Source organism: Netta rufina (assembly GCF_964035555.1).
Source record: "Netta rufina genome assembly, chromosome: 5".
In the NCBI taxonomy this organism is placed as follows: domain Eukaryota; kingdom Metazoa; phylum Chordata; class Aves; order Anseriformes; family Anatidae; genus Netta; species Netta rufina.
In genome coordinates, this window is record NC_140128.1 from 26,490,988 (window position 1) to 26,511,454 (window position 20,467).

The 20,467-nt window shown below is 35.5% G+C and overlaps 1 protein-coding gene across 1 annotated transcript in view; it reads right to left on the reverse strand.

Moving 5' to 3' along the window:
• Positions 1–20,467, reverse strand: part of AVEN (apoptosis and caspase activation inhibitor) — a 97,296-nt gene that overhangs the window by 2,555 nt on the left and 74,274 nt on the right. The window contains exons 3-4 of the mRNA XM_084287837.1: positions 4,050–4,120; positions 972–1,067 (exon numbers count right to left, since the gene is read on the reverse strand). Coding sequence (XP_084143963.1) covers positions 972–1,067; positions 4,050–4,120 — 167 coding nt within the window. The remainder of the gene's footprint in view (positions 1–971; positions 1,068–4,049; positions 4,121–20,467) is intronic.

Genomic DNA, 20,467 nt, shown 5'->3' on the forward strand with positions numbered 1-20,467 from the left:
GGAATTAATACCACTGCAGTATATCTATCTGATGACCATGGAATTAATACCACTGCAGTATATCTATCTGATGACCACATCACCTGCCACAACAAGACAAAGATTAGATGTCATAACACACGCTGTATAACCCTGATAAGAGTTCTAGTCTTGGCCTTCCTTCGCTTGCAAGAATTTGAAAATAACATTTATTTGTAGATTCCCTTAGACATCACATCTGCAGACGTATTTGAGATCCCCTAAGAATGAACATATTTGTGTCATTTCATGCAACTCTAAACAGAATTAATATTTCTATTAGAGTCATGTTTCTTTTTCCCTGCTTGAGTAGATGGATCTTATTTTGGTGTTTTGTTTTGTTTTTGTGTTTGTGGTTTTTTTTTTCATTTGTTTTCTTGTTTTTATATTTAAGTCTCGTTAGTTCTTGTCCTCTTTTCACAGCCTGAAAAAACATTTTTGCTAATATTCTTTTGCACAATTTTCCTTAACCAGAGCATAACATTTTCTTCACGTGTTTGACTGACTGTTCTACCTGTTCTAGCGCAGATGTCTGTTTGATTCATGGAACAAACATGTATGTTGATATTAGCCATATAGAAGAGTAAATCACACTTAAAATATTTACCTAATTGGAAAAAAAGTGAAAGCACTTCCAAAATCTGGTGCAAGTTTTTAATAGCTGCTTAAAAAAGAAGCAACTATAAGAACAGTTTAATTGCTCCATGTCAAACACTCAGATACCTGGATTTACATCCAATACACTGCATATAGAAGCATTTTGTTTAAAGCTACCAACGAAGCATTAAAATGGGGTCTCCTGCTTCACCCACCTTTTGACATGTCAGTCCCAGAAGATTTACTTATAAAATACATTCAAGTTAAATTTTAAGACCAAGTTTAAAGAATTCATTCTAGCATAGATTATTTCACTTAGAATATTTCTGTTTTATTTTGAAAATTCACAGCATTACCTGTACAAGTTCAGCTGCTACATTTAACCTCAGATGTAGAGGCAGTTCCTGAAGGGCCTGGGCCAAAGACTGGCAGTCAACAGAAAGCACAGATAACTGAAATACAGAACACACAGTATGCTTGAGTTAAAAAAAAAAAAAAAAAAGGAACAACAACAACAAAAAACTCTTAATAACTTTAGTCTATTACTTTCTCTTGTTCCACACACTGAAGGAAAGTGAAGAACAATCTAAAAATATACAACATCTAAAAGATATTGGCAATAATAGCAGGAATTAAGTTTCAAAAGTACACATGCACGAAGCAGTTTGGCTAAATTGCCATATAAACACCTACAAAGCCAATAATCACTTAGACAGTTAAAAATAGAGGATGAAGTTTTAAAGAAGATATATATGGAGTACTCCTTAGGCAAGGCATTGAAAATCCAAAGTAGGAAACAGTTTTGCAAGTTGACAATGTCATAAGAGGCTTTTCCAACTCTAACCCCTTTTAACCTGTGAACCGTTCCTTGCAGTGGGAATCACCAGTCTTTAATGAGTTGCTAGTATTTTCTAAGCAAGTTAAGTAGTGTGTGCATAGCTCTCCTGTTTTTAATGCCTCAACAACATGGCCCTTCTTACGCTTGTTTCCCGATCATTTAAAACATCGTTTTGATGTTTCACAGAAGCAATAAACTACAGGTACACATGCTCCCAAGAAGATGTCAATCAAGAAAGATAAGCTACTGCTGCCCAGTCACGCAAAAAGTGCAATGGTCACTCATTCATGTGACAGATATTAAGTTTTCTTTTTTTCTTGGAAAGCTGCATTTTTTTACTTGACATTCCTTCCTCCCTGTTGCTCATCTGTCTTGTAATGAACTCAGGTTGATATTTTACAGATGATTAAAGTATTTTACAAATCTATTCTTTCCAGTCTCATTTTTCATTAAAGCTGTATTCCAGTGGTGTTTGCTGAGAGCAGATTTACAAAATAATAACAAAGAAGAACTGAAGCAGTGGCTTTTAAAATTTCTGTCATCCAGATTCTGGACTTGATATTCAGCAATAAAAGGACCAAACAACCTAAATAATCTGTTGATAAGAATATTATGTCCTAAATAACAATTTTATTTTATACATGGATCAGTGATCACCATCAAAGAGGATTCATTGCTATTAGTAACCTCAAAAAGTCTCCAACAAGCAACTCATGAACATCGCAGCTGTTATGCAGCAATGAGCTAAAACTACAGAAAACCCAGCTCCTTCTCAGGTATTGAAGACCACAGATGGCCTCTGTATGTTTGCACAGGGCAAGGAAAATAATATGAACACAGTAACAAGAAACTGTAAAAAGTCAAATAGCACTGAATAACATTCAAGTGCGTTTGGGAAGAGCTAAGTACACTCACAAAAAGATTAATGTGAATAAAACATTGTGAATGAAGGAGAAAATAGGGTCAGGGAAGAGGGGAAAAATTGGGGATGAAGGAAAAGGGCAGTTCAGAGAATAACATAATGGAAGTAGGAATTCAGTATCCAAGTAGATATTTCACTATAAGTGGTATTTGAATAAAAAAAAAAATACAGATCAAAGCAGAATTTAACAAATTATAAATGCTCCATTTCACATGCAACTATTTGCTCATAGAAAGCAGCAGAAGAATACTTTTTTGCTGGAACTGCCAATTTTTACTGAAAAATCCAAACGATTACTACCTGTGATTTTTAAATTGCAGTGTTCTGAAACATTTTTATTGCATTTTTATCAATATACAATGAAGCACATTCAGATTTAATTTTTGTAAAAATTAAGGATAATAACAACATGAAAATTTGTTCTTGTTCATGTCACAGTTACGTTTCCATTCCACTTTTTTCAAAACTGTTTTGTCATTCCTTTCTACAAATAATAGGGACTCATAAATATCTGCAACTATTTGCATGCCTTTTCTGCTTCATTTTGTTCCATCACATTGACTTCGGTTTATGATTCTGTAGTAACTTCAAGTACGTGATGAACAGACAGGCAAAGAAATAGAAACAATTAAGCTAAAAGGCAAAGGCAAGGAACTAAGCAAAGTGGATTTAGGATGAAAATAAGGACTGAATCCAGCTTTCACGGAAAAGAAAAATGAGCCAGAAACAAAGAGGCTGAAGACTAGAGACTGTGCAGTCTTGGCATGGGCAGACAGAAGAGTATCTGTGACATTGACTGGCAATGCAAAACTTGACTCTCCTCACAATGGTTTCAGCATACAAATGAATTTATACATTCAAATCAGCTAAATGGTATAATGGCAAGCCAATGAGGAAATCATAAAAAAATTAATATTCTGGATTTGCACAGAGGAGAGGGAGCAAAGGTCACATACTTCATTACTGGCATGCTATACACTGGGAGAGGGAGGAACTGATAAGAAAAAAAAAAATCACTGAAAGACCATATCCCACTGATGGTTTAAACAAATGCCATGCAAGCCACTTAATTGCATTTCTACATTTTAATTTGACTTTGCAACCTTAATGTAACTTTTATGCAAGGAAGGCAGCCGCAGAAATCAAGACACTTTCCAGTATCCTGATACAATGCACTTCTTGTTTCTTTGCCCTTTTTCATATTAGCACAGAGAATCAACACACAAATAATCTCAAACCTAGCCTGGGTCCCATAGTCATTTTGGGGCTGATGTTTCAAGTAGAGAACATGCACTGTTAATTTGAATTAACTGAAACACGCTTCATAGTCAAATATACAGATATATCCATTGTTGTGTTACAGTCATTTTGCTAAACTATTCTCTTGAATACAACTGAAAATGGAAGGCTGACTTTCTGTGTCAGTGGAGCAAGGTGAATTATCCTTCTTTGGATGGATTTGTGTGTTCTTTTCTTCTAATGTTACTTATAAACCTAGCCTGCTGCCTTGAATATTCTTCATTAGAAACGGAAAAGACTGAAGAGCCTCCAGCATCAAAGACAAATTAATAAATGTATCTACAAAATAAAGAGTGCTGTCATTGTATTATACAATTTGCTGCTGAAAGTACAACTGCCTACATGTACATATTCAGTGCCAGAAAATTCTGTTACCTGTTTAGAGTATATGCTTTCTGTATCCCAATCTTTTTCTTCAGCAAAGCGAAACTGTGTAAAGGAATCTCCTACAAAACAAGAAGAAATAAAAAACATCTTTATCTTTTTTTTTTTTTTAAATACAGCAACCTCCCCAAAATTCCAAACCCTACAGAAGTAATGTTAATCAATAAGCCTCACATATTAAGAAATTTTTCTGCTGCATTTAAAATAGGAAATTCCTCTTAGCCAAAGTACAACCGAATGATCTTTTAACATCTTGCTTACAAAATTGTTCTGAGAAAGGCACGACAGATTAAAAATTGAACGAGGCGGTGCTGGATGCCATGTCAACAAGCAGGACCTTCACTGAAAAGTCTGATTTGGATAACACAATAAGAATAGGTACAATATTCAGAATGCATTATTAACAGCTTTGAACATGCTGTAGATACACCTTCTCTATCAACATGCAACCCCCTCCTAAACTGGATTACAAACATACTGGAAATCAGTTTGTACCAGCCAAGTAAATACTTTTTGTTGACTGGTTGCTAAATTCTCCAAAATCCCTCTTTCTTGAACTAGTCCTTACTCCAGCATGCCATCAAAAAATGGCACCGAAGCAAATGAAGCATGAATCTTAATGTGTATGCACAAGGAACTGAATTAAAAGAAAACTTAAATAGGGGCAGTTAAACTACACACATAACCTCTAGCTATGGCTGGAACCTACCATGTTCCTCCCACACAGAAGTAATTTCCTCTTTCTATAGGTGGGTTATTATTTTGCTGTAAATGATTTCTATTGCAGTACCCCACTGGGTTTTGAAAGACAGTTCTATAAGCATATTCACTGCAAAAATACACCAAAATTCCAAGAAATAAAAAATAAATAGTAAGGTCTATCACAGATGAAACATGAAAGATTAGAGCTGCAGAGAATGAGATAGAACCTACTGAAATACTTAATCATCATCACTGGAACTACCAGGAAAACTTTCTAGGATCTTACGTGTTAAAATCTTTACGTAAAACAGTAATTAAACCATATTCTAACATTGATTACCCACAGTGTATATTCGAAAATAATTCTGGAATAATTAATACATGTTAATAGTTGATGATATATATATATCATATACACACACACAAAACCAATATTCAGACTTTTCACCAAGCAAGTCACATTTTAAATGCTTCTATTCAATATACCACTGTCTGCACATTTTTAAACTTGAAAATCAATCATTTTAGACTCTGGCACCATTTAAAGAACCATTTAGTTTAAATAAACAAGTAAAATGGGAGGTGTGGGGCACACACACTTTGTTACACTTACAGTTCTTATTATCAACTCACAATGCATATTTGTGAACAAATATGCCATAAAAAAATCTCAGGAACAAGAGAATCTGAAAACCAGATGATGATCCGAGGTCTAGATTCAGTATGTGATAGCACAAAGCACGTATGCTGCTGATGCAGAGCATGGCATATGCCTTCTTAGACCATGCAGTTTGACAACAAATAGCTGTGTAGGGATCGCTATTAAAAAGAAACAGTTGAATTATTGCATGAAGGAGATTAAATTTGATTCTGGAAAAAATAAGTTATTCCACGTGCCTAACTGCAGATGCAAATGCTTAACTTGAGCACCCACGGTGCAAACAGCACCACTGTAAGCGAATCCCTCTGTTTCAAAACGTCTAGAACAAATAACTAAAGCTGAAATTTAAAGAAATCCAGATTCAATCTTCATTCTCATGATTTTACAATAGACAGTAAAACAGGCAGATTAATTTATGTATTAACTGCACATATTTTAAAGGTTCGATTTAGTTACAAATGCAAGTTTTTATTGGAAAAATAATTAAGCCAAGTGATCCTCAGAGTATTTATACTATTAGAACAAAGCAATTTATGTTTTCTTCAAGACAAAGGAGTAAAATTAAAGAAAAGGATTAGTTGGATGCTCTAGGTATCTGAGAATGACCAGATGTAAAGCAGTTGGACATATCTACTGCATGAGAAAAATCAGCCAGGATCAAAAGCTGGTTTATGATTCTCCACACTCATAAAGTTCAGAATAATAGATCAACAGATACCAGATACTCTATTGCTGAATTAAAGGCTATGACTTAAACTGTAGTTTAACTGGGCTTTTTAAATAAATTAACAAAGCATGCCTTTCAAATGGAAAAGCAATAACTACAATTCACAGTAGCACATTTAATGCAAATTATGTTAATGAGAATGTTGGTCTAACCAATTATCTTTTCACAAATTCCTTTACCCTGAAAATAATTTCCTTTTGTGCCATGAATACTAATCAAATGTCTTACAGTGGCTCCAAGTTCCTTCCAGTGTAAGAAGTGCTTTTCTTCAATTGAATAGTTTTTATCTTACTTACAAACATGACTTGGCCTTCAAATACACAGCAACTAAAAATAATACACTCAAGTAAACCTTACACACCATTTTTGATAAGTTTCACAATGTCTTAATAACCCTTTTTATAACATGCAACCTTACGATGAAAGAATAGCAGTTCTAAAACACCATGCTTTCCTAACACTTGAATACATTTTAAAGCTAAATCAATTGATTAAAATAGAACACGTTTCATAGTCTCATTAGCCCAATTATCTCTTCATATAAATATTCACTGAGTAGTGGATAAAACAAATCCTCCCTCTAACCTGTAATAAACATTTTCTAATACCTGAAATTATAGGAGTATGAAAGTTGAAACACTGAAAAAAAAACATTTCAGCATGAAAACAAAACTGACACTCCAGTAGCATAATTTTGTTCACTTTGACTTTCTAATTCATTAGAAACAAAAGACACAAAACATGACTGAAGATAGAAGAAAAATATTCTGTGCTTTTAGATTTCAACAGATTTTCAAATTGGGGGTGAGTGGGAACAACCAATGTAACATGGTTGCACATGTTCTGACATGACTTACTGAAGAACTGTGAAGACAAATACAAGAATCTAAATATTTTTTTAAAACAGAATAACAGAATTTATCTTCTCCCAAACAAGCCTTTCTGATAAACTCACTTGGGGTTTTCCAACTTCTGTTCATTTTCCACTTATTTTATTATGGGAGCTCAAGCCTCTATCTACATGTCTGTTTGGTCAGCAAAATTATATGCAATAAATTTATGCTGGCAGTATGTAGCTGAACCAAATAAACCACATCAGAAAACTACAACTCAGCTACATCTGGGAAATTAACAATGAGACCCCAAATATCTCAAAAAGCACCCTGTACCTGCTGCTATGCTGGCTAAAGCTCTTCCCAAGTTACCGCATTGAGAAATTCCCACCAAAGATTAAAACATCTATCTTTATTCTAAAGATCTTAGCCAATTCTGCAAGTTATCTCCTTCTCTCTGTATTGATCCCTTGTTCATTACCATAAACAATGTACCATCAATACCAGCTATCTGCCAATCTTCTTCATAGGCTTCAAAAATGAAGGCGGAAATAGATGTTACTTTTAGAGTGGGAAAAAAAAATCAGATTCTCCAACTTAACACTTTTCTGCAGTGAAAAACAATCTGAGTTGCAGAGCTCAGGCAGGACTGATGCTTGAAATCTTACACAGCATCAGTGGTTCATACAGGAATCTGACCAACTCTCTCGAGGAGTCAGGAGGAGAACAAGCAAAATTTTCTTTTCTTATATTAACTCAAGACTTCCTGCAGAAGATCCGAGAGAGAAATCTATAGATCAAAGGAAAAGGTAGGGAACTACTAAGTCATGAATTTTGACCTAACTTATGAGCACAAAGAGAAAGCTAAAGCTTACCAGCCGTTTGTGATGGATTACTTATGAGTGCAACTTTCTCTAGCTGGAGGAAGAAGCATGAGGAAGAACTTCCACCTATCTGTGCCTTGCTCTAACTAGGAGATTTTGAAAACAACATGGAAACAGCAAGAATGGTGGAACAGGCAATTTGGGATGTCATCAGAACCAAAACATTTTTCTTATTGTTACAAAATATTTCCACATGTTGGAATTTACAGAGCAGTCTATCTACAATTGATGCTTATTTTAAATAAAATATCTTTGGAGAAATATGACAGTAGATTTCCCTTTATAGAACACCTGATGGTTCTCCTTCTTTTCTCCTACAAAAGGAGACTTACTGATACACAACAAATTGATTAGAAATATTCCTCCAACCCTAGAGAATCTATGTTCTGCAAGGGGTTATTATAAATAATTGTATACACATTATAAACAGATAGAATAATGTGGCCATAGAAAAGTAGCATATATTATAGGGAAGCAGACGTTTGGAAGACACAAAGCTTCATGGCAGTTCTATTAACATCACAGATTTCTTTTTAGTATTATTATTATTTATTTCTCTACTTTGATAGCATACACACTGTAACTATTACTTTTACTATGACTAAGGCTGCAGTGCTCTACTTAGGAAATGTGCCATACACACAGACTGAGTAATAGCAATTTTCAGAACGTGGGCATACAAAAACAACAGATAAAGACCCTGTAAGAACTCAACGTCTATTAATTTTCTTCAAATATTATTAAGATCACTACATGCAAGTAACTGCAAAGTCTGTCTTTTATCAAGAACATGACAGCTATTTCCAAACAACGTGCCTTCACCACAAATACTTCAGCACAACCTACAGTTTTCCCTGGCTCTGCTGTTCACCAGTAGGCTGCAGAGCAATGTATTACAAAATTCAGAAGGCTTACTGCACAGCTCAGCATAAACATTTGAACTCACAAAAGAATATATATCCATAGGAACATACTTTTAAATAACATTCTTCTACTGACACCAGTAGATCTTGAGCTCTGTGCAAATTTATCAATGCCAAAGATACTTGTAGCCTGCGCTGTGAACTGTAAAGCATGTTTGTAACCAGACTCACAAAGAACAATGTTCAAAATTAACTCCCTGACACAACCACACACTGCTACTAGTCACATTAAAAATAAATAAAATAAAATAAAATAAAATAAAATAAAATAAAATAAAATAAAATAAAATAAAATAAAATAAAATAAAATAAAATAAAAATAAAATAAAATAAAATAGCAGGATAATTTGATCAGGGTTAAACCAAATCCACAAAAATTTAAATCATGTTTCATCATGTTGCAGAGTAAGAAAGGAGCGATCTTGGGAAACTGGGGCCACTTCTGGAACAAAGAGCTTCTACATCGGAAGAACAGGGTGAATTTAACATACAGAGGGACTAGTTGATTTTCAGAGGTTCCTTCCAACCTCAGTCATTCCATGATTTTGTGAACAAGGCTGCAGTCTCTTGAAAACCAAGGTCAGATGCTAGTTTTTCCATTGAGAAGGACAGCAAAGCCAACAAGTGCCAGAGAACATAATGGTTAAAAGAAAAAAAATAAAGAGAGAGAGAGAGAAAAAAACACATAGAACTTCTGTTTGTTTTCTTTTTAGTAAAAGCTAAAGCAGAGGTTAACAATAGTCAATAAAGGAAAACAGAACAAACAAAAGGGTATTCAAAGATGTTCAGAGAAACAAACAGCAGTACTTCTGCTTCTGCATGAAGACAGGTGACCAAGAAATAAGCCAGAAAAGGCTGGGCCCCTTGCCACCTGATGGTGCAGATGCCACAAGTTTGTATGGATGCAAGAAGGGAGAGATTAGTGCAAGGAGAACTTAAATTTAAATACAAAGATTCCATATCTGGCTCTGGAAGTCCTTGGGACATAAATTGCTGCAGGCTATGAAAGTATTTGGGAAAGTAGCCTGTCAGATGGCATGCTCAAGCACCTCACCTCAGATAGACCCTGCATCTACTTCAATACAACCAACCTCAGTCTAAAAAAAGGTCTAGTTTTTATCTGTTGAACTCTACAGTTAGTTATCTTAATTAGTCATCTTTCTACAAGAAAAACAGGAAGAAAGAGTAGGGACTGCACAGATATGTTTTTATAATTCTTTTTGAGTTGATTCAAATTTTATGTCTGCAGTGCGTAAGGAGACAACAGACACAACCATGTATCTGTTGTATCTACCATGCAGGAAACCACATAGACAGCATTAAGCAGACCTCTCCACTTTGTTAATAACTTTTCCACATTTTCTTTAGTGCATCAATACTTTTTACATGCAATTTTTCTTAAATATTTCATGGCAATAGGTTTTAGAATGCAACAAAAATGCAAAATATTAAAACAAAATGCATTGGGGAAAAAAAAGCATCCAAATGCAGTAGCCTTTTGTCCTTTTCATAAGCAGCAATTCCATCTTGTCCATGATTCACTTTTTTACTGAATAAACATTAAAATGATATTTAAGTGTGAACTTACTGATTTCCCCACAGGTTAAACTTAAACCTTTCATTAAGTTTAAGCTAGTCACCTTAAATATTTACATTTTTCCTGATGCTTTATGACATTTTCTAGTGTCGTTTTTCTCAGGTTACTAATTTACAACATACTTAGTGATTTTTAAATGTCATTGCAACCAACTTGGAAGATGAGACAAAGTATAAAACTCCACAGAATACGCTGGGTTTTGAGCAGTATCACTGAGAAGAAGGGCTGAAAAAAGGCAAAGATCCCCAGGTCACTTAATGCATAAACACTCCTGAGCAGAGGAGCAGAGACTTCTCGTTTATTTATGTTTAGTAGTGGGAGGAGGGCACAGCAGGAAGTGCAAGGTGACAGTCTCCCTACAAATTCTCTTCAGGATGCAAGGGCTGGGCATCTTAGTATCTTTTGGTAAGCTGCAGGACTGCATTTACTGGCCTGGTTTGTTTTGTGGTGTTTTTTTTTTGTTTGTTTGTTTTGCCTTGTCTTATTTAAACAAAGTTCCATGTTAACCAAGTCCACTACATTCATTTAGATTATTGTTCATTCTACCTCCCAAGTCAACAGTGCATTCAATACTGTTGTATTGCAGCTGGAAGGTGGGAATGCCACACAATTCTTTATATCAGATTTATTTTTGCACCTCGCCATTTAAGAAAACTTTATATCTACTTGTCGTGCTTAACTAAGAGCAATTGCATTGCCTAAATTTGCAGTAGGCAAACCACCATTTTCTGTAAATATGCTGCCAGAATATTTGGCCTGAAAACTTCAAAGCTCTTCAAATATCTTTGAGAGATATACAAAGAGCAGCAAACAAAATAACTTCACTCCACATTGTACCTCCTTCAAAAAAAACCTCTACTTTTCAAAAATAAAGACGACAGTAATCTCAGAGCTAACAAGTGAACAATTTTAAGTAATTCTTTATTTTAAGCAGCCTGCTATTTTTGTCCTGATAATAGTCAGGAAAAAAAAAAAAAAAAAACTTGGCAAATTAGAGAAAAAAGTCTGTTAACTGAAGTTCTTACAGATACAAACATTGGGAAACTTCTCTTTCCCTCTCCCTCTCCCCCTTGCCTCCAATTTTAATAGCAGACAAGTCATGAAAGTTTAAAACAATTTGACAATTCACTATTCAAGCTTCAATTTTAGGCATTTAAAGCCAGTCAATTTTTGTCGATGGTACCCACATACATTCTTTGGCAGCCCTTGCACTATTAGAATTTCATAACCCAACAAAGCTATTCTATTTTTTTCTTAGTGTTACAGTTTTATTTGCCACTCTGTACTTGACAGAACATTTACAACAAAGTGCACGATTATAGAATCAATAAATATTATTTATGCTGCTGTGCTGGGTATTTTTAATAACATCACTTCAGAATTAGTTCCTTTTTTCCCTAAAGTAGAATTCACTGTTAATGAAAGTGGTACAGGACACCATGTCTGTAAGACTTTCCAAAGCATTCACAATTTATAAATACAGGCCTAAAAATATTCAAGCATTTTGATATACTGAGTATGAGGCTTGGCTTTCTTGCAATAAAACATGAAAAGAGATACAGCTTCAGAAAACAAAACACAGGAGGATTTTCTTCTGATACATTAACAAAATGACAAGGATTAAAATTAGCAAAGAGCAAACCATTTCTATAAGCATGCAAAAGCCTGGGAAGTTTTTGCACATGCAAGGTACTCCTAACTCTCCAAAGACATGAAGTGCACTGGCTTATCAGAGAGTTCTCAGCATCAACTTAAAGCTAACAGCAGACTGTTAAGCATTCATTTCAGATGAAAAAATCCAAGCAAGCAGCATACTGGATTTGTCTTACTGAAGGCTAGGAAGCCACTACATTCTCAGTCCCATTTACATTTCTAAGGAAAAAATAAATATCTCTAAAAGCTAGAAGCCTAGCTTTATTTTTAAAGAAACTTTCTTTTTATAAAGTTATAATTATCTACAGAGGAGTTTTCCCATTGCTACATATGAATTGTTCAATGCAAAGCTTAAAACTCTGTGTTAATAGAAGTTCAGTTCTTCTGAAAAGTGAAAAATAATCGCTTACTGTCTACAAGTCTTTGGGTCATGCTAGAAAGGAAGCTGTAGCCACATACAAGCTTCTGCTCATCTTCTTTATCAGGTACCTTTATGGTATTGTAATGAATTTACTGGAAATAAATAAAGCCTGGGTTAGTTAGCTGAAGTAAAATCATCAGTGTCTGCAGTGTTGGCCCTGGGCTGCCCCTGAGCAGGGCACAGCATTCCGTGTTCCTACCTTACAATACCTCCTAGCAACGTACCTGCAGCCTTCTGACTCAAGCTCTCCTTGCATGGCAGTAACAAGAAGTACAGCTGTCACACAAGTTAAAAAACATAAAGAGATGATATAGAATGAAGAACTACAGTTTTGTGGATGACAAACACCATCTGGGCTGCATATTTACCACTGACACAGAGTGATTCGTGGGTCTGAATAATGCACATTTGTTTTTATTTAATTATCCTGTGTTCATATTGCACAGGATTGAAATGTGTGCTCTAGTGTTCATTTTTAAATATCCCCTTGGAGAATTTGTTTTCCATCACTGTATTGACATACTATTAAATAGCATCATAGATATATCAAATCTCAGTTTTTTAAGTATTGAAGGAAGTGATGTATCAGGTAATGAAAATAAAGCTAAAAAGAAAAAAGTGTCATATATACTGACTAGACATACTCACTTTCTATCACTGTTTATTTGGGGATTTTTCTGTGATCTAGTTCTGCAGTCCAAAAATATGGCTTGCAGATTACTCCTTAATGTATGTTAATGTTGGGTTAAAGCTTTCCATGCCTATTCATTCATCACCCTGCTTGTTCGAGCCTTGCTTTTATGGTTATTTTTTAGCTTTTTATATTGTTTAAATCAATTCTTCCAGATTTCTGACCATGATTGTGGTATTTAAAGTCTCTCTCGCCTACCTGGAACACAGCAAACAGGTGCTGATCACCAAGTTCTTTACTTCAGCAGAAAATAACCTGTGAATCACACAGAAAGAACTAAGTACTCTCTCCCCTTTGCCATTTCATATTGCACTGCTTTGTGATAAACATTTCACTGTGCTCAGAAATACACGACACCTTTCGAACACTATTCTTAGTGTTTGCTTTCATTTTGAATGTGGCGAGAACATAGCGCTTCAAAGAACCAGAGTCTACTAATAATTTTGGGGTGACAACAAGGTCTAGGCTGCACTCACAAGCCTGTTGATAGCCTAACATACAGCCTCATCATTTGATGAAAAGATGAAAAGTCACCTCTTCTAGGTGCCAGAGGAGTTTTTTCACAGGCTTCAGCTAGCAAACATTATTGTTGCACATCTAAAGGTCAACTCAAAAATGGGAACAATCTTCTCTGCTGGGAAGGCGAGTACTGGGAGTGGATGGAAGGAAAAAAGTCTCCCTTCACTGCCACCAAGAAGAAGATGTATGGTACTGCAGTGCTGTAAAATATAGCCCATTTACAGACTTACAACATCTTTCGTAAAACTCTAAAATCTACAAACGAATTAAAGATCTAAGATTTGTATTTGTTACCAGTCCTACTACCACCAAAACAGCATCTTCCTGCAGAAGGCTGGTACTTAAGTAAACATTTTAAAATCACTTAAAAAAAAAAATAATATGGCTACTACAGGAGCAAAATGAAATTGAATGCTCAGATGAATGATGATCTGGTTAAGGACTTACGCAAATTCTAACGAACCAAGCCACTAGGCTCAATTTAGCAACACCTTTGCTTTGTAATATTCCACAGCACCCAAAGGGAGGAAGTAAATTTTGCTTGTTTTTCACATCACCTGGCTTGTTTTTGCTAAGTGCAAGCAAACAATGCAGTCATTCTAACATGACTCCAAACTTTCCCAAAATGCAGTAAAAGTTAACAGTAAAGTTAAAGCTTTAACTTGTTAAGAAGTGAATTAAGGAATTGATCATATTCTCACTTAAAGGACAAAAGACAAACGCTTCCAGACGATTGCATATCCATTGAGGAACTTCCAGTTTTCAGAAGACAGACTTCAAAGTATTTAGAGATTACACATATCTGTCTAGTAATATCATGCAGAGGCTTGCAGAACCACTTCCCACAACACATTATTTTCCAAGTGTTTTCAAAGTCACAAAAAACAATAGTGGAATGAGTACTTCCCATACAAACTTGCCACTAAAGGTCTAAAGGTCCAATCAATCATTCAATAAATAAAAGTCTATTTGGGTCTGTTAAACTACTGCAATAATTCAGTTGTATATTACATACGGGGACATCTAGGATTCTCTCTCTACAAGTCGAATTAAAATTTACTTGAACTGCCAAAGCTCACCTGCACTTTATTCTTGAGACATGAACTTTTGTAACCAGCTCCCTTACCTACATCTAATCCATGACAAATTACCGCAGAAGCTAAACATACTGCAAAGCCAGCTTAGATGGATGATTCACAACTAGGAATTAGCCCTATTGGAGGGAAAAGCAAAACCAAAGACAGTTTGGGAAGATATCACACACTTCTAGTAAAATACGTTTAACTTATCAAATCTTCAAATCTTAATCTTAACTGTGACCTCAAAGGTAGGGTGGGGTACCTATCACAAAAATCTTAGAGTAACGTCAGGTGTAAAAAAGGTACAATGGATTGTCATCCAATTATACTTAGTGATCAAAAAATAGACTGCTGTACTTTTAGAAAAGTGTTTCATTGCATTATGTAGTACCACAACATTTAAGATTAATAATTCATCAGTATTACACCTTTAAAAAGTGCAATAAAATAAATGCAAAAACACCCTTAAATGCTGAAAAGCTGTGCATTTCACTAGATCTATGAAAATGAAGACACAACAGTTGAATATGACTCACATCTAAAATACATATGAAAAATATTGTCGCCCTTAATTGAATGCATTCAACTCAGAGAAATAAAACAAGGCTTGACAATGGATAATCTTAGAAACAATCTTCTATGACTTCTGTGACTGATGAAATGCACACCAGGAAATTTCAGAAAATGCCACCTACAGAATTCATGAGCAATCTTTCTGTTTATCTTGTATACATTTCACTGTGAGACTTTCCAAGCAAGGTTATAAAGGGCGATGGAAGTCATCAGCCTTACATTACGCCAGACTTACTCAAGGATATTTACAATGCAGATACCTCAATCCATTTTCAGTCATAGACAAAATTATGAGCAGAAACCAGTTGCTATTTTGCAAACCCATATTATGCTAGTGGGTGTTTTAAAGAGGCCTCTAAAACTTCTGGCCTTAAAATTAAGGTGCCTAGTCTGTGGTAGCCTGTGCAGCTGGTTGTGCCAGTGGGCATATGAGTACATTATATTCAGTGCTCACTACTAGTTGAACCTGCAAACAGGAAAGCAGCAGCCATGTCCACTGGCTTGGGCTGGACAAGCCCCAGGGACTCTGGGCTGGGCAGAAGGAATCCACCAGAGCTACTGACAGTAGCAGCTGCTTATAACATCCCTTAACAATAACAATCAAGGAACTCGCTCTAAATTTTTTGTTCTGAATAATGAAGGCAAACCTCTTCATAACCGTCACACAGTGTAAGGAAGAAAACTAAAACTGTATCTCAATAATTCAATCAGTGCAAATTTCTTTTGATAGATGTGTTCAGTGTGCTTGAGTAAGACTGTCACTGTGAAAGAATATGAAGTAAGACAACAATGTTTTCTACTTTTTTCTTTGTGGCTAGAAGGAGAGCATGTTTCATGAAAATGCGCAGAAGTGAATGAGGCTACCAGATGAAGGAGATGCCAATAGATAAGAGCCAGATTCATGACTGGTATCATTTTGGTATAACAAGGAATATTATATCCTATGTACAATGCTGCCATAAGCAAATGTGAAAATGTCAAGAGACCATCAACTGGAAAGTACCATACACATATGCTAGATTCAGATAAACCATTGGAGAGGTTCATTCACTACATGTCTAATGCATCATTGAATGTATTTGATAAAGTTAAGAACAAAGGGAAACGTGGCACTGATTATGTTATCATTAAAATCTTTTCATTGGAAAATGTGTCTTCATGTATTTCTTTCTTTCTTCAGTTTGAGAAGATGAGTTTAAAAGGCATTATAAATTCTAATTCAGATGATTGTAAACATTGCATTTGGTATAGTAAAGCGAATTACTTCTCCCAGCTTTTGTCATCCAAATGTGTCCTGAGAGTCACACATATAGACTGTATGTTTAAAACAATTACGAAAACTAAAACTGCTGGGCCTACTTTGAATCACAAGTAATTCCAGGTTACTTGACAGTAATAGCTTAAGGCAGAAAAGCGTGTATCAATTGTATAAATATGGCTCTATACCAAGCCTTGATTCAGACTGTCCCTAGAACAAATGTAATGCATATTGTCTGGAGTTTTACAGGTGGATATTGACTGAAATCCTACATTGTGGACTCCTTGTTGTGACCTATCTTCCAAAATCCCAGGAAGTTTTGCCCTCTCAAAAAAAAACAGCTGCTCTACAATGCACTTATCTGGACTGTAGATTCATTTAGCTTCTTGCATGTCTATAAATAAATAATGGAAAAAGCTACTGCATGAGGTGCTACATGTCTGTAAGAGGTCACCTGTCATAAAAGGTGACTAAGTTCAGACTGGAAACTGCAAACTTGATTTCACGGTGCAGTTTGTCGTCCATTAACAGTGCATTTGCTTATGCTTCTTTGAACCCAGAATTGTGGCTGTAGATTTTACAGGGCAGATATAGTTAAAAGGTCTACTGTGTAATTTTTTAGGGGGTACCTTTCATAAGAGGCTGTTCAAAAGGGTAAACAAACTTTCTACAGGCATATTATTTGAAGGCGTCCTCTTATACCTTTTATATTCTTGGACCAGACCTATGACTGTATTTGGTAATTGCTGAATTTATTCTTTGGACACGTCTTTCATAAGCCAGTCATCTTCATACAAGAACTGCACAGCATGGCAGCATACACAGGCCACAGCTACTGTGGTGTCTTCCTAAATATTCCCACTGCCATTGAAAAGTCAAACAAGCACCTACACAGATGCTTAATACAAGAACATAATAAATGCTGTATTCTGATTAAGAATCTCAGAATGTTGGCTGGATGGTTACTTACAGAAGTAGGTACCTTTGCTATCGTTTTTAATCTGGAAATGGACATAAAACGACCACTGTGCATATGACACAGCAGATGGAAGTGTTCAATTCCTCAACTGAATTCAGCAACTTTCTTCTTTGAAAACAAGAAATAATAAAGTCTCTTCCTCTGTGATAAGAAGATACATGCCTCCGGCTATGATAAGGGCTTACTGCTTCTTTCAATAGTTTTTCAATGAGACACGTTCCTGAGAGTAGAAAAAGGACAACTCAAAACAGATAATATGTGCATTTTGTGAATTGTTTACCCCTTTGATCAGCAGTCTTTTCTATGATCTGAAAAAAATTACAGATGCACTTTTCTTATGGGCAGAGGATTATGAAGAACAGATATGATCAAGATTAAACAACCAGTCAGAATGTGTGCTTGCTTGGTGAAAACTGTGTCAGCTAATCTACTGTCATCTCCCTGTGTTTCTCTACAGGTTTCAAACACTGACAGAAAGCAGTCACTAAAATCTGATCACAAATATCCCTGTCCTAAAGCTCAAGTACATGATTTCACACTGCCATATTTCAAATCTGTTGCTCTGGATGGATACCATTAAATTGTGGGTTTATGTGACAGCAAGAAATACCACTGTTTTATAAAAGTTCCTACATATGTGATGTTTAAGACTTAAATAAAAGTAGATAATGTTTTATTCCCTCAGGATCTCAAATAAGGCTGAGAAATGTGCAGATGTTATAGCTACCCAGAAATACAAAGAAACGTGGGATAAGCAAAAATTCTCATTGCATTTTTCTCCTATCAATCAGCGGGTACAATATTAGCAGCTTCTGGTTTATTGAAAAATATTTTTGGTTGTTAAGTAGATCCTGGTAGAATTGAAAGTTTTAACAGCACCTATTTCTATTTCTGAAGGAAATGATATCTAACTCTGCTGTAATTTTAATCTAAAACCTACCCATAACATAGAGAACTAGTATATCCAGTAAAATTGAAGTTTTGATCTCAGGGTACTATGTCCTTGGAGAGGAACATGAAAAATGAATGAGGGATCAGAGAATGTGTTTCACATATTGTTGTCACTGAACTGACAGCCAAAGAGAAGCTAATTTTCAGAATAGAAATCTGAATTTCACGGTCTGAGTATATGACAACTAACCTTATGGTGACACTTGATTTCTTCTCCCTGTGGGACAGTTCTTCTTAGCTCCTAAGGTCAGACCCTCTAAGCAGCTCTAAAGATTTTTTGTGTAGGAAGAAATCTAATATGTCTAGTGCTTCTTGTAAGACTTTTGAAAATGACCTAAGACAAAATGTGAACACTATTCTTGTAAAGCCTGAAAAAAAAAAAAACAACAACAACAAAAAAAAACACTGTATTGCTGCATTCTCATTTTAAAATACCACATACATCAAGCTACCATCAATAGGTACATATTACCCTACTTGGGAATATGTCTTTTCTTCTCTGCATTTTCCTGATGTAATCTAAACACACCTTAGCAGATATGAAAAAAAAAAAAAAAAGTATCCTTTAATTTGCAAACATACCAACAATGAAAGACTAAACTAACCAGTCTAAATGAGAAACTTGAAGATACCTAAACAGAAGCTGTTGTGCTGTGATGTTTACTCTCAGAAAAGTACATACTTTCCCTTGCAAGTTTTCAGAGAAGTGGAAAGCAGTAGTCCTCATATGGGACATGTATGAAATAAAATCTCGAGTCTTAAGCTTTAGTTCCAATAAGATGTTGCTTTAAAATAATCCCTTAAAGCTTCAGTTGTTATTGAAGACCTATGAAGTACCAACAGAGCAAAAATATTTCCTGTAAGAACAAGAGCAGAACTGTCAATTATGTGCCAGAAGCTTTAGCATTTCTCCCCTCTATTTTTTCAGCTGTGTACGTTGCAATACTTGGCTCTAAATATAAAATTGAAATAACTTTTTAATATCTTTTGAAGCACCTACTTATCTGCAGAACTACAATGAAAGTTTCAGTAACGGTTAAAAAAAAAAAAACAAAAAAAAAACCACACCACACATACACAGAATAAACACACGAGCTAAAAGAGACAGCCAAACACAAGCAAAACAAGAACACAAAAATCACTCCAAATACACACACAAATTAAAAGTGATACAGTTTTACAGATATTCAAGTCTGAAACATTTTCAGAAACTGCATTTAAGGAATAGTATCTAAAAATAAAATATCTTATTTTCAGAAGACTGAGATTTTTCTGCAAGGCAGCTGCTATTAGAAGTGCATAAAAGTGTACAAGGACCTCCTTCCACTGAAACAATGTTCATTGGGTTCTGAGGCTTCATTTCCATAACTAACCAAAGCCCAGCAATCTGTACTGACCGATCGCTTCCTCTCACATCAATCACCTTTAGATAACATTCTTAGGTAGATTAAATAGAAATAACATTTTGTTGTAGCAAAATCTGAAGGAAGCAATCAGACAATACAAAATATAATGGCAAGTTTAACTTAAAACCTCTGGCACAAATCAGGTCACTTTACTCCAGGAAGTAACTAGCTATATTTACGATTCCACATTTTCATTCTTAAAAAATATCGGGAAACTTCCTGTACCACAAATGTTTACTATGTGAAGTTTATGCTGGAGCTTTTTTGTGCTAACCCATGCTGTCATTCTTTATACCCACTATAATTTAAATGGCAGTGTTCAGCATTGCAGTGTCTAACACAGAGGAACTGCCTGTATGCACCTGGCTCCTAGAATCTACCCCAGGCCAGAGGAGATGATGCTGCTCACGCCTCCATCCAGCCACACCACAGCCACAGCGGGAAGCATCACAGAGCTCCCCCTGGCACTGGGGGCTATTCCACTCTCACCTCCTCTCACTCAGGTCCTAGCTGTGTGGCTGCACCTCATCCCTTATGTTGAACCCTGACCGA